Source organism: Mchenga conophoros, linkage group LG1, assembly GCF_057382185.1.
Source record: "Mchenga conophoros isolate Kocher_MC1m ecotype Shallow Benthic linkage group LG1, M_conophoros_male_GT1.1, whole genome shotgun sequence".
Taxonomy (NCBI): Eukaryota; Metazoa; Chordata; class Actinopteri; order Cichliformes; family Cichlidae; genus Mchenga; species Mchenga conophoros.
In genome coordinates this window covers 23,705,337-23,721,220 of record NC_140526.1, presented here as the reverse complement: position 1 = coordinate 23,721,220, position 15,884 = coordinate 23,705,337, and the positions used below count along the sequence as shown (strand labels likewise).

The 15,884-nt window shown below is 38.1% G+C and overlaps 1 protein-coding gene across 5 annotated transcripts in view; it reads left to right on the top strand.

Moving 5' to 3' along the window:
* Positions 1-15,673, top strand: part of mettl15 (methyltransferase 15, mitochondrial 12S rRNA N4-cytidine) — a 62,899-nt gene extending 47,226 nt beyond the window's left edge. For all 5 annotated transcript variants that reach the window (XM_085270798.1, XM_085270825.1, XM_085270789.1 and 2 more), the window contains 3 exons: positions 5,906-6,097; positions 7,991-8,169; positions 13,287-15,673. In XM_085270798.1, coding sequence (XP_085126924.1) covers positions 5,906-6,097; positions 7,991-8,169; positions 13,287-13,708 — 793 coding nt within the window. In that variant the 3' untranslated portion in view covers positions 13,709-15,673. The remainder of the gene's footprint in view (positions 1-5,905; positions 6,098-7,990; positions 8,170-13,286) is intronic.
* The last annotated feature ends 211 nt before the right edge of the window (positions 15,674-15,884 follow it).

Sequence of the window (15,884 nt, the reverse complement as noted above, 5' to 3'; positions counted from 1 at the left end):
GGTGTGAATTTGCTGGGATGTCCACTCTGGGCAAGATTTTGGCATTGTGTTGACTAGGGCTGGGTCATATCATACCGTTCACGGTAATACCGGTATAATGTTGGGCAACGATAAGAAAATGAAATATCGCAATAGAATATGGGTAAAACGCGCATCCGCAGTGCCTTTGTTTTCATACGCACATGGCAGAAAAAGCATGGCGGTGGCGACGGAGAATGAGAAGGGCGAAAGCGGATTGTTGAATGAAACGGATGAACCAGAATTGGTTTGTAAAAATGTTGCAATTTCAGTGGTGTGGCACTGGTTTAGCTTTCATCCGTCAGATACACAACAAAGCACTATTTTTGGTAGCGCATGCTAGCGGGCCGTCGTTATTACCGTGTTTTTTTGGAAAAATTCGCACACTTAAAATCAATCCTTTGATTTTTCTGAAAATCGACAGTGCCCCTTATAATCCCGTGTGCCTTATGTATGAATTCTGGTTGTGTTTACTGACCTTGAAACAATTTTATTTGGTACACGGCGCTCGAAAATCTGTCAAATATTTTAGTACGACTTTGCTAACCTACGACGCCGCACCGCTCGATGGATTGTCAGAGCATTACAGCTATCATAGGCAGGAGCCTCGCGGAGTGATACGTACTGTGCTTCAACATAATATTACCGTATTGTGTGTGTGTATAACCTCTTTTTAAGTTTTGTGGATATTAAACATGGTTATGCTGAGGATATGTCGGCCAATTTCCACTGGAAATGCCTTTTGGTTAAACTGTCAGCAAGGCATTTGCATTTGCACTGTTACATTTTTATATAACTTTAATGCACATAAAAAACAGCTGCTTGTTTAAGTAAAAATACATTGATGGTTTTTTTTTTGCACTAATAAAGTTGTGGAGTTGTAAAGTATTTTGTCTAGTGTCAATTATATCGTCAGTTATATCGTTATCGCAAATTTTCAAATGCATATCGTGATAAATATTTTTGGTCATATCGCCCTGCTCTAGTGTTGACACACACCTGAATGCCCCAGACCTGCAAACTACCAAAACTTCTGTTGTTATAGAGCTGTGCACACTTGCTGATGATCAATTAAACAATTGCATGTCATTAGCAAATTACATAATCATGTCACATAGTCACATAAAATGTGCCTAAATTATTTTTTTATGTTGACCTCGAGGTCAAATATAGTTGTCATGGGTAAATGTTGCGATCTTATATTAATATTTTTAAGCCACTACTTTCTTTGTCACTGCTCATACATAATATGTAACAATAATAATAATAAAGATGGATGGATGGATAAGTAACTTTGTAATGTAGTTACTCAAAGATATGGAGAAACATATGGAGAAAATAGCCACCTAATATGCTGCCTTTGCAGATAAATTTAGCAAATAGCTTTGAAACAGTGCCACATTGTTCTCCACTGAACTTAACTGTAAGAGTTTTGAAACTCTTGCCAAATCATTTACACTGCAACTTTAAATAATGAAAAAAAAAAGTAGAAATTGGAGATGGTGGGTAGAGTGCTACTGAAGAGGCAGAACAAAAAAGGGATTGTGCAGGTGATGGGGGAAAACAACAAAGCCTTTACTATAGATTTTCCAACAAATTAATCACTGTGCGGGATAGTGAATAACAACAGCAAAGCAAAGAAAGGCCCTGACTGTGTGGGTGAGATGCTCCCTTGCCATTTTGTCTTCAGTGGGTTTTGAAATAGAGGACCTGTCAATTTGTGTTCCTTCTTTTAATGCCCCTAGTTAATCTTGAGGAAGGTGGAGTCTGTAATGTACCTAAAAAGAGCAAGTTTCTAATTGAGTAAACTATCTTACTAGAGTTTATTGCCCCCTCAGGGCCAATTTAGCTTACAGGCAGCAATCAGTAGTAGTGAAAATACTGCAATCAATCAATCAATCAATACTATACATGCAAACATAAACAGTTACTACACAGATTACGGCAGTATCCGATTTATTATTGACACTCCTCACAATCTCACACCCAGAGCTGGCGACAAAAACAAATTACATTTTGTTTATATAGACTTTCTGTTATTGTCATTAATACCACGACTGCATCAATGTAGATTTTGAATAATGTTATTGATACATACTTTTACAACACTCTCGGATTATCCTGTATAGAAAATAGTCCAACGATTTGATTGTTTAACAATTTGATAATAATCATCGTCATTAAAAATAAACTGGTTTTTATAAACGGTAATGAATGGGTGTTGTAAGAGTACTGTCTCGGAAACATCAAGCAAATTAACTAAAATGAATAAAAATTATAGCACGGTGGGCAGCACGGTGGCACGGTGGTTAGCACTGTTGCCTCACAGCAAGAAGGTCCTGAGTTCAATTCCACCATCAGGCCAGGGTCTTTCTGTGTGGAGTTTGCATGTTCTCCCCGTGTTTGCGTGGGTTCTCTCCGGGTACTCCGGCTTCCTCCCACCGTCCAAAGACATGCAGCTTGTGGGGATAGGTTAATTGGATAATCCAAATTGCCACTAGGTGTGAATGTGCGAGTGAATGTGAGTGTGAATGGTTGTCTGTCCCTATGTGTTAGCCCTGCGACAGACTGGCGACCTGTCCAGGGTGTACCTCGCCTTTCGCCCTATGACAGCTGGGATAGGCTCCAGCGCCCCCCGCGACCCTGAAAAGGATAAGCGGAAGCGAATGGATGGATGGATGGAATAAAAATTATAGGGAACCAAAGAGCAGCAGCATCAGTTGGGAAGCTAATGACAAAAAAACACTCTTGCAAGGCTTTGATCAGCATGCATTTTTATTATGTGGATTAAAATGTATACCTAAGTGCACCAATGCGTGTTGAAAATGTGTCCTTTACAAATGGAGGGACGGGAAAAATTAATAGCGTGTTGTTTTTGATTAGCTGTGAGCACTTATTGTGATGTATAGCTTACACATGGCAGGCATAGACTGAAATTAACCATCCTTCTCCAGATGGAGGTTCGTGTGTTGAGAGCAGTGACTCAGTCTTTGTGCACAGGTTGCTGATTTTTTTCAAAGATGGGTGAGACATCAGATTTAACAAGGCATTTGAAAGTGCTTTGCATGCATTTAAGAGCAGAGGCTTGCTTCACTAGCTAACATTAAGGCTTGTCAAAAAAAAAAAAGAATCTGGGCAGCGTAGCTTATTGACGCTATCCCAACCATCGAAACACTGAAATATTATTGCAGTGTGATTGCTAAGGGCCAATAATTCCAACATTCTCTCTTCTGAGTTGTCAAAATGTTTGTTTTTTTTCCAGTAGATGCTCATACTCAATACCTTTTAAGGAATAGAGAAAGGCAAACAGACCAAGTTCAGTAACTACAAAGTTTTCCAGATAATTTCATTTGTTTTACAAGTGATGCCCTCCAGTATGTAGTCTGAACCAAACATTAATAAATGGACATTGGTAGCTTATGTAACTGCGGCAAGTGTAATAAATAAATAAAACTGAGGAAGTGTAAACCATTAAAGGAATTAAATCAAGAAGGAGAGATGCAGTTGCAACAATTGCAGTATGTTGATTCTAAACTATTGGTTGAGATTTAGAGAAGTGGAGCAGCCGTTCCATTTTTGTGGTATGAAACATATGAATTCAGATTTTGAGCTGCTTAGCTTTTTGCTGTTACTCTGCAACCTACAAAATTGTTTTTTTGTCATTTGGAAAGGACAATCTGACATTTTGGTTGCTTTTTTGATGAGTAATGACTTCACTAGAAATGTATTTTCATATATCTGGGAGCTGACGAAGGCTGCATACGACCTTTTGCCCCTAATGTATAGACGCTAACTCCTGTTGCTCTTTTCTGCCATCATCTTTGTTCACACAATGTTAAAAGGTCACATGAAAAATGCATGAAGATGGCTTAAGCATCTTACCACTCGTGCATGAGGAAGTCGGTACACAGAGTCTCCTCTGTCAGACAAGGGGAAGGATCTCAGTAGGCTAGCTAAGACGGTCGGCCTCCAAGGGGGTAAAAATAACTGATTCATTTTTTAAAAGGTTCACGAAAAAACTACTCAAGCTTTTATGTGTTGCCAGTCACTCGCTGGTATGTCATACTCCTCTTGAACTCGGCAGCTTAAAACAACCACTCTCCAGATGTTGTGTGTGCGGGTTGTTTTAAGATTTTATGTATTCATGTTTATGCCCCAAAGATTTGCAAGATTCGTTTGTTAATCATTCTTACCAGATGAAGTTGTGCCATTAAGGTCTGATAAAGTGAGAAAAAGAGAGCAGTGTTTGTTTGTGCCAGTTACTTTGGTCGTAGCCCAGACTAAGGGTAAGTACAACCTCTAGCCTCTGACCGGTGTGACAAAACCTCCCAAAAACGAACAAAATCAGAAAAGAAAGGAAAAATAACATTTACAACCCTAGTGCTAAACCTAATTTAATCCTAAGTTTTGGAAGGCAGTAATGAACTTTTGGGGAAAAGATTTCAATGGTTTTTGATGGGAGTCAGAATGAAGAATTTAGTTGTTCGCTGCTTGCTGAGATTTAGGAAAACAGTTGAATTAAAACAAAAATTTTAAATGCTGATAGTTTAAATTTAGGGTTTGGGTTACAGTTGCTGTATACTTGTAGTATACTTGTACTATATTTTTGCGATTAGTCGACTAATCAGATCATGCATCCATTGGACGTAAAACGTACAGCTTATTGCACCAGCATGTGTCTGCTCTTATATAACTATCATTAGCTTACAGTTTTAAGTGTTTAAGGTATGTGCTAACTAAAAATAAAGACAAGATGATAGTTTATTAAATTTTAATGAAATTTGCAGATTGTTTCGGTGAAGTTTAATAAACTCCTTGCTATCTAAAATATAACAGGACACCGGAGTATATTCTCGAGCATCTCACACTTCTGATAATCAGCTGTCTGCTTGATGTTTATTCAGCTGTGTAAAAACTATAACTTTAATCTCAGCCAAACCGATTTACTCAGGAACAAATAAAATACTAAAAAAGCCAAACAATAACATTTTGAAGTTATCTAAGTGACATATATATTTAACCTGAGTAGCGAAAGACTGCAGTTGGTTTGAAAATGATCTGCCGGGAGTCCGGTGTTCTCACGGGCTCTAGTGAGCCTTGCTCCCGGCTAGCTATCGAGCTAGTGGGTAACAGACGTCTCCGAAAATTTTTGAAAATATGTGGTGTCTTGATAAACTGAGCAGATATTTGAGGTTTACACAGCTACATTCTCGCCTGAACACATGTTAAATGTTTATTTTGTGACCCAGAAAGAATAATAAGAGTAATATTAAAACTAACTAGCTGCCGCCATTGTTGTAAACTGAGCTGGGCTGCGCTATGAATTCTGGGACACAGCTTCTTCTTCTTCGGGGTTTAACGGCAGCTGGCATCCTTGTACATGCAGTGCTGCTATCTTCTGTTTCAGTCCGTTATTGCACTCTTAAATCCTACTATTTATTCCTGCGTCTTTTGTGAGCTTACAAAGCTTCAAACGACGCGTCGACTATTAAATCAGTCGTCGACGATTTTGATAGTCGATGTAATCGTGACTAGTCGACTAATCGTGGCAGCCCTAGTTAATAGACACATTTTAGAATATAAAATGATGTAATACAACTTCTTTTTGTAAAATATGGAACACATTTCACAATAGTATTAGAAATACTCATTTGTCTCCACATTATAAGCATTTGTGAAGGTAGGTCTTCTTCAATTTACTATGGATTTTTTTCTTTGGTTACAAATATAATCTCTTTGTATTACATTATAAAATATTTTTTTCTAGATTTCGACTACATATGTTTTATATGTAACCGAAACATATTCTCCAGTCTTTTAATAGCCATCATGTCTTCAGTTGTCTTTGTCTCTAAATACACTATTTCGTTCCCTAATTCTTTCTCAGTGGTTGTGTGAAACCAATGCTTGGCCGGTTCAGTGAGCTTGAAGACCTGCTGTCAAACATGAACGTTAAGCCAGGCAGCATTGATGCTGTCCTGTTGGATGCTGGCTGTTCCTCCATGCAGATGGATGAGGCAGAAAGAGGCTTCTCCCTGAGCAAAGATGGACCATTGGATATGAGAATGGATGGAGACAGGTAAAAGATTTGATACATACATTGGTTGGCTTATTGTGATATGCTGGATAATCAGAAGCGCTTGTGCGGTATTAATCAGTGTAATAATGTGAAAGTGCAGATAGTACAAAAAGGCGTACCTAAAATGGGTTACCAACAGCATGGGTCCAATTAATGTTATTTGTTTCTCCTATAAGTGATGACCTGAAGGCGTGAAAAAATGTTTGTTTGTTTTTTTTAAACAATGAAAACAAACCCATTTTCAGTCAACCTCTAGTGGTTATGTTAAAGAAAGCGTTCACCAAAAAAACTTTTGTCCTGTTCCTACATTGAACATTTGCAGAGTGTTTGTGAAGCAAAACTAACCCTCCAATCTGATCAATGAAACTGGCTGTGCCAGGCATGAAAGCACTTTGCATTACAAAAGTTCTATTCTTTTTATATTGTTTATCTTAGATGTGCTCGGGACTTGTACACAGTAACAGGGCAAAAAGTAAACTGATGGTATATGTAAGAAGGGAGCTAGCATTGCGATTTAATTTGGTAATTTTGTAGTTATACCCTTTAGATAATTTACTGTAATTAGTAGACGTTAACATACCCATGTTACACAATCTCAGCAAGGAACTCATTCACTGAGATTGTGATTGGGCTAACATAAAAAAAAACCACAGTACATTCAATTCTTCCACAGATGTCAGCATCAGTGTACTAATACCTCAGTCACACTTAGCGACTGGGCTAGCTACATTTGAGTTCCCTGACTGATTGGTGAGTGGTTGATGGCAGTCACAAGGTAAATTTGTCCCAATGAGATGTATGGTGCAATTGCTGTGGTTATGCACTGATTACCATGGTTGGCTCTAGTATCCATGGGAAACTTTGTTTACAAACTACTGTAGCTACGTTCTGAGTTGTAGTGAAACTGAACAGAGGCACACAAAAACGTGTTAAAATGTGTTGGCTACAGTGGTGAAAAGCTCTGTTATTTTATGTTTCCATTTTTCCTCAGTGAATTGTTGTCTCCAGGACCTGTTACGTCCATACGACCTGTCAAGTCAATAATTCGCTTTTTCAGATCCATGCTGAGCTCCTTTGACTTTCCCATTGTAGCGTTTGTGGGCGTTTGTATCCAATGAGCCCTATTTAACTGGTCTAAGAGAAGTCACCAGCTGTAGTCACTCATAATCACTCACAAGAAGTTAAGAGGCTATGCTATGAAGCTCAGTTCGCTGACAACTTTCTAAGTCACCAAAATTGCTAATTCATGTTGCTGTATGTATATTTTTGACCCAGCAAATGTCATCACTTTTTTCTGTTAACCCATAATAAAGTCATTGAACAACCAAAACTTCATGAATGTTTTTTCTGACAAAGAAGTATCTGTTCCAATCACTCTATCTGAGAAAAATCAGAGTTTTAGAAATAACAGGACACTCAGTAGAGCCATTATATTATATTCTTTACAAGTGTATGTAAATGTTTGACCACAACTGTATTTTCCAAACCAAAAGATCAATTTCTCCCTTTTGGTCTTATCCAATAAAGTATGTATTTCCCAAGTAGTAAAATGTACTACATTGTGATTTGAAACCTAATTGCAGACAAAGTATGTTTAACATTTATCGATCTAAAATGTGTCAGTTTTTATATATTATTTTATAGAAATATCCATATTCCTTCCCGAATATTTTCAGAAACATTTCTGCATCACTTTAAAATGTCAGCATAATCCACAAAGAAACTCCTTTACAAGCTGATGCAAAAGCTGCTTTTCTCTTTTCCTTCCCTCACAATCATTCTATTCATGACTGTCATAAAGGTTTTCAGCTGTAGCTCAGAGTTGTCAGGATTCACCACTGTCAGCAAGGACATGACGTCAAGCGACTTAATTGGGCTTCTTTTTGTGCGTAGGTACCCCGACATGCCCTGCGCCGCTGACGTTGTGAATACCTTAGATCAACAGGCTCTTGCATCCATCCTCACTGCATATGGGGAAGAAAGACACGCCAGGAAAATAGCTTCAGCCATTGTGGAGGCACGCCGTGTCAGCCCCATCACCCGGACACAGCAGTTGGCCAGTGTGGTTGCAGGTAAATAGACACCACCCTGATTAATTCCCTGCAGCATTCAGGAGGCTATAAGGGAAAATAAAAAAGGAGTGGAGTTATTAAGGCTGTCTCCCAGTGGGATGTGTGTGTCTCAGAAAATTATGTGAACTGTGATCTCAGTCATCATCCTCTCTTCTGCCTCTGTTTTGGGTGTTTTTATTCCACCATCCTTGGAGAGATAAAGATGAGGCAGAAACTGAGTTGTAGATGGCTGGAATAAAATGTATGCCTAACTCACATGCAGGAGCCCATCTCTCTCCTTCCACACTGCCTACCTTTTTTGTTTTCTTTCCCCCTCTTTTTTCCCAGTCTTTTCTTTGCTCACAAATACAGACATACACCTGACACAAATGCAAACACCCACATGCACTCACAAACGACACACGAGTTGCATACAACCGGGGTTGGATTATTTGTCTTCGATGATTGTTTTTTTTCCTTTTTTTTCCTCTTAAGCCTTATGACTCCACATTTGAGATGCTGAATGGGAGAGATGTCGTTGCAACAGTTATTGCACAGAGCAGTATGTGCGTCAGTGTCACCCTGGGAGAACAGGTGTGAGTAAGAGCAGCTGTTTGATGCTTTTTGAAGAGCAAAGCGAGCTACCACCAGTGTTTATTGGGAACAATCTAAGAGGTCTGGTTTTTTTAAGAAAGTTCCAGGGGGAGCTCTCTGACCAGTTGTGGCAGTGATACTCGGCATCATTTTCAGAATAAATGACGAGGGGCTTATGCTTTTCTTTTTTAGGGATAATGTGGGACATTACTCAGCAATACACAAATATATTTAAAGTTTTTTTTGTTTTTTGTTTTTTTACATGGACACAACAAATAAGTTCTGCAGAATGTTTTTAACTTTCATTTGTTTTCAGTCATTAATTTACTTTAATTTTATAGCAATAGGTAAACAAAGAATCAAAAAGAATCAAAGAATCAAAAACAAAGGTGCCTCCTTTTTCAAACAGAACCATAAGATCTTTTCAGCTTTATAAATTTTGAATTAGAAATGTATTTATTTTAACTAATAAATTGATTTACAAACCTTATTTTTCCAACAAGCTTTTTGTTTTTTAGATTTTAGATTGAGAGTTGATTGGTTGTTGTATTTACGACAGAGGTTTAAAAATGCTTTCTAAAACTGTTATCGTGATTTGGTGCTGTATATCTAAAATTTAATTTGTGTTGAATGGAATTGAATTGATATGACACACATATGTAAGAGCACAGGGATTCACAGAAAATATTGCAAATGGACAAAGCTCCTGTAATGACAGGTATAAATATGGTTGTGTGATGACATCACGTCAGTGCACAAAGCGACCAATGTGGTGAGCATAAATTGGCCATTAAGCAGCACAAGCTGATAGAAGAAACATTAAGTGACATTTAAAGCCCGGGAATGAACGGGGCGTGGCTGCGTCGTATTGGAGCTGCGACATGGCTACAGGGCGTAATCGCTCCCGCTCTTTGTTTCCCACAGGAGCAGCTCATGATCTGAAACATATCACATCATCTGTCAAACGTGGTGGAGTCAATGTTATAGCACGGGCATGTGTGGCTGCCGATGAAACCGAGTGATAATGTGACTGCTGATAGAGGAGGCAGGATGAACTGTGTGTAGAGGGCTACACTCTCTGGTCAGATTCAGTCAAATGCTGCAAAACTGTATAAACAGCTTACTGTAAAAAACACTGTGTATAAAAGTGTGTATAAGAATGGCTATGATAATTTCTTAACCTAATGCAATACTTTTAATAAACCTCTTAAATCAAAATCGATAATTTGTAGTTAAATCACATTTTGATTGTTTGATTTAAAATCTGCCAAAACATTAACATTGCTTTGGTTCACTCTTAACTACCTGATTCTCCTTCATGTACACATCATAATCTCTTCTGTTCTCAATGGATCTGTCTTCAGGACCTTTTGAAAGATGAATTAGAGAGGGTGCACATGGCTTGGTGAGGCTAGCCCTGGGCTGGTCCTTGCTGTGCAGGCATTGTATTGATTGCAGTGTGAGTCACACCTTGGGCTGTTCAGTGCAGGAGGAGAGAAATGCCACATCACTCACTTCTCTATTTATTGCGGTTTCTTTTTTGGTCTATGTAAGTGTCTAATTGTTCTTGTCTCTTCTGTGTTTTGGTTGGTTAGAGGCACTAAAAGCTCTTCACTTGTTTTAATGCAAAAAGAAAGATTTTGAAACTTTAATATGCAGCAAATAATCAGTTTTTAGTTTTTGCTTTAATACCCACATGATTTGATTGATTTGACATGACTGATTTGCACATTAGCTCTGTGCATTCTGCACCCTGTATATGTTACTCGTGCACAGTTTGGTAAGTGCAGTTGCTCTGGAAACTTTAAATATTTGGTGAGTGTCTGCCGTTTACAATGCTCTGTATGGCACATGCATTTTGACCACAGGCTCAAATAAATTAAAGGGGTACAAGAAGTTTTGTAAGAAAAAGATTTCTTCCTCTGAATGTCAGGTGCAAATTATTCAGGAGTGCAGAAATGTTACGGCAGCTTGATTTATTTTATTCTAGGAAATGTTTTCATTCAACGGGTTTCTTTTATTTTCCTGAAGAGAGAGGATACCGGGAGTTATTTTAACATTTCCAGTGTTATTCTCATAAGGATAACACCTTAGGACTGTTGAAGTCACAACGATCAGTGTGTAGATTGGTAATGTGTTAGCAGATAAGTAGTATGGCATGAACCCACTCTGTTTTTAAGATGCTATGCTTGATCTGCTTTACTTGTCAGTATTTCTCTTGTCTGTTCAACTTCCCAGTCACACAGGCCTAAAGACCACTGAGAACCACTGGTCACTAATAAGGGTGGGTTTAAAATATCAAATCAAACTGATTTTAGCTTGAATAGCGCAATATCGACTCATTAAATCCTGAATCTATTTTTAAATATAAATGTATTTAGGCAGAAATGCCAGAATCTCAGGTTAGAGTTCACAAAACTATTTCAGCAACCACCAAACAGCTAAAACAGCAAATGAGAGCAAGTAAACGGATTCCACACAAAGATGCAAACACAAAGCGAGTGTCGTTCACCCGTCGGTGCTGAAAGCCGACATCTCACAGATTCTAAACTTTTGCAGCTTTTGTCACTCTCCGAACATAATTCACTGAAACAGCAGCAAAAGAACATAAAGACTATGCTCCACGTTTGAAAAACATCGTCATGAATTCTTGCTTACTTTACTGTTTTGCTTCCACCACAATACAATCACACTTCCTGCACACGTTTTTCTCTCTCTCAGTGTACTAAGGAACAGTTTCCCATCTCAAATCTCTGTTTTCTGCGTTATTCGCTTGATTATTACGCACTAGTCTACCGTTGTGTACAGCGCTGTATGGATATGTACTGATAAATGGTCAGTTCTGGTGGATTATGTATTACGTTGCATAATCCACCAGAACTAATACAAAGCGCCTATAATTTTCAAACCAGGAGGCTGTGGGGTTGCACTGGCTGCCATGTGCATTTTTTTGCTCGTCTGTTTAACACCATTCACAAATTTTCAAAACCATGTCCTCCAGTCTGGTCAGTCCAGACGGTTGACCTGTACTGCCAAATTATCAGCTAATGTTAGCTAGCTTGGTCAGCAGCTGCATTCATATACTATATGGGTGCCACATAGAGACATGTTTTTTTGGTGCTTAGTGGTGTACTAATAAAATACAGTGGTCCCTCGCTATACAGTGGTCCCTCGTTCACGTTTCACCGCCTCGCTGTTTCACAGATTTTTTTGGTGCAATTTTGCATGCTTTTTATTTTTCTTACAGCGCATTCTGTCCTTTCTCCTGATTGGCTTAAGACCATTGTCAATCAGTCTCGTGCAGTGTCTCCTGTACGCTACAGAGTGCATTCAGCTTGTCAAATTTACATAAATCTTCGATCGCTAGCAGTGTAACTCTAAAGTGCTGTACTGTATGTAAGTTTTCTCCCCCACACACACCCCAATGTCTACGAAATGTTTTGCACCGTCAAAGGCAACCGCAGGTGCCTTTGTTTTAAAATATAGATTTTTCTTTATATCTGTACCAATATGATTTTTCTTTATGCAGTAAAATTAGGCATTTTGACATGTAAGTCTCTAAGTAGCCTCAATTGGGGCCTAGAGGAACTGCATTGTTTTCCACTTCTGCATGGCTCTGAAGGTTGCCACTGGTCATTATAAAAAAAAAAAATTTTTTAACATTTATTGTTATAACCTTTCAGGAATATTTCCTAAAAGAGTTGACTCAACTGCATAAAAATGTGTGAATTTTGTGACTGGATAGTAGGGGTGGGGGAAAAAATCGATTCTGTGTAGTATCGTGATATTTTGTTTGCTAATAATGTATCGATACAGGGACAGCAGAAATCGATATTTTGTTACAAAAAAGGTTTTTGTGCTCAGAGCATGTTGATCCTTTTTCTGAGCAAGAATCCTGACATTCCTTCACTGTCCAAATGTGTTTAACTTTTTTTTGGCAGTAATAAACATGACAGTTTACTTATTTTACTTTAAGACATGTTTTATGTTAATTAAGTTTAAAACTTTTTTATTTAATGTAAAATTATATTTTGTTTTAATTTACTTTCAAGTTCTTCAGTTGCTAAATGGGCTGCATAGTTTTCATAAATTGCATAGTTCAGAATAGCTATAATTGTACCAGATGGTTGCATTCAGTTAAGTTGGACTAAACTGTAATACAAGCTGTTCAGTTTGTCAACAATAAAACTGACTAAAATGAGAGAAAGACTGAGTGTGAGACTTTGATATTAGATAAAATGAATATTGATAAAGTTTACCTTTATGTACAGAATCTGAATATCGCAAAATATTTAAAAAAAAAATTGCAATAATATCGTATCGTGCGTTAAGTATTGTGATAATATCGTATCGTGGGATGTATAGTGATTCTCACCTCTACTGGATAGAAGTGTAACTCTACCTTTAAGTTATCACCAAATTAGTAAGACTATTAGTTTAATTTGTTCTGTTTTTATTTGGAATTAAAATGCAATAATGCTATAATAAATCATTATTGGACCATTAAAATTGTAAGATTAACTCTGACCAATTCTTGTTTCCAGGATCGTTTCCTCCTGCAGTTCTCTATGCACGTAAAGACCGGCTCAACAGACCTGCACACGTGGCCACTAAGACTTTCCAGGCCTTGCGTATCTTTGTGAATGATGAGCTGAATGAACTTCACGCTGGCCTGCGTGCTGCCCAGACGTTGCTAAAACCCAGCGGACGTCTCTGTGTTATCACCTTTCATTCACTAGAAGATAGACTGGTCAAACGTTTCCTCCGGGGAGATGACTTGTCTAATCTGGATCACTTCAGCCAGAGGAAGCAAGGTACCAAGAAGGAAAACCTATCGCATGAAAAAAGTGACAGAAGTGTCTATTGGCTTCCTCTGCGAAGAAAAGTGATCACTCCAGAAAAAGACGACGTTAAGGAGAATCCTCGAGGACGCTCCTCCAAACTCAGGGCAGCACTCAGACGATAACTATTGAACATTAAATATAAGACAATAGAAGTTGTAGAAAAAAAGTTGGAGCTTTTTACATTGAACATTAAACTTCTACAAAGACTCAGGGTTAAATCTCAGTAGACTTGGTATCACTTTGTAACAAAGGAGCTCAGCAGAGATCAGCAGAGGTGTGGACTCGAGTCACATGACTTGGACTCGAGTCAGACTCGAGTCATTAATTTTATGACTTTAGACTTGACTTGAAAAATGTTCTAAGACTTGTGACTTGACTTGGACTTTTACACCAATGACTTGGGACTTGAATTGGACTTGAACCGGTTTACTTGAAAAGACTTGATATTTCACCCCAAATATAAAATTTAACATGCATATTATATAGAGATTGAAAATGTGACGTCATTCAGGGGTAAAACCGCAAAGGATTCTGGGAACTCGTGGCAAGAGGTACTAGCGCACGCAGGCTTTCAATTGAAATCAGTCACACAGCGATAAAAAGAAACACAAAAATGTCAAGAAGCTGTTGTGTTATTAACTGCAATAGCCGGTCGCATGACAGCCACGGGAAGCCGACGGGTAAAGAGATCGGTTGTTATCGGATTACGTCGTTGAAGAGAAATTGTTCAAGCCATGTTTCCGAAGTAACAAAGACGCGACTGGATTGCAGCCATTCAAAGATCAAATATAACGTCCCAGAACACTCCAGCTCACAGGTTAGTCTGCTCCAAGCATTTACACGAAGGTCAGTGTTTTTTAGTAGTTAATACGTCATTTTCATAACATAATTGGTGATATAGGTTACAAGCAAGTCTGGCGCTGAACAGAAATTGTCGCGCTATGCTTCTTTGTTTATTGTGCATAAATAGTAAATTATCCTGACACAATATTGCGTTTCGCCTCTGTTATTATGGTACATTGACAAAAACATATACTTTTATTCACAGGATAAAACAGGTTTTTTGTATCACTAATTGCCCAGTACGATTACAGCATACAGTATTATTGTCACTGCTACATTTCTGTAACGCGTACCAGAAATTATTTCCACTACTAATTAATTATCGTTGAGCTCAAAGGTCCTATTAATAAACGGTTAACGAATGTGTATTTATGACGACGATTTGTGAGACTGGTAAACTTAACCTTTGTTCGTACGATGGTCTTTCGTTCTACACGGTGCATTTCAAGGTCCTGCACCCATCCGTCGGTAAACTGTACCTGGGCTTGTTGCAGTGACCTGAAGTTACTAAACTTCATGAGTGTATGCACTCACTCCAAGAACCGTATAATTATAAATATGCATATAAATATGCTACAATGAGATAGCTGACTTCATCTAACTAGCAAATGTTGTCCAGGCTACGTTGGTGATGCAGTTTTTTTTTAATATGTATGATATTTTTGTCATGCGATTTTAAAGCCGGTCCTACAACCGCATCCAAGAATAACATGCAGCTTATCTCAGAACTGTCGGTGAAAATTATTCTTGGAGCTAGGTTTAATTGAGCTGCATTTTAAAGAGGTGCAATTTCACAATTTGTGTATATTTTCTAAGTTCACTATTTTGTCATGTGTTGAGAAAAACACAGATTTAAAAAATTACATGGTCTAATATTTACATTTAGCATATAACTGCAACATTATTTTTTCGTTTTTTTTTTTTTTTTTTTTTTAGACTCGAAAGGACTTGAAATTCAAAATTTCAGACTTGTGACTTTACTCGGACTTTTACACCAGTGACTTGAGACTCGACTCTGACTTGCCTGACATTACTTGAGACTTGACTTGAGACTTGAGGATAAAGACTTGAGACTTACTTGAGACTTGCAAAACAATGACTTGGTCCCACCTCTGGAGATCAGTGTGTTACTGTAAGCTACTAAGTGGACTTTAGACATGAGGTGATTGTATTGTTTCCTATTTGCTTTGTAAGGAACATAAAAAATTAATTTACAGTTAAAATTCTGAATTAAATGGAAGAAATGTTTACCAGTGTTGTTTTCATATTCCTAGTTGTTGTGAACAACCTGTTTTTTTTCTGACAAAAACAAGTAAAGAAAAACTAATGCACGAGGACAAAAACTGTGATGAAATGTATTGACACTAGGGATGGGTACCGGTATCCGGTGCCATGATGGCACCGGTTCTGACATAAACGGTAGTAACCAGACCAAAAAGCAGCGCACATTTCGGT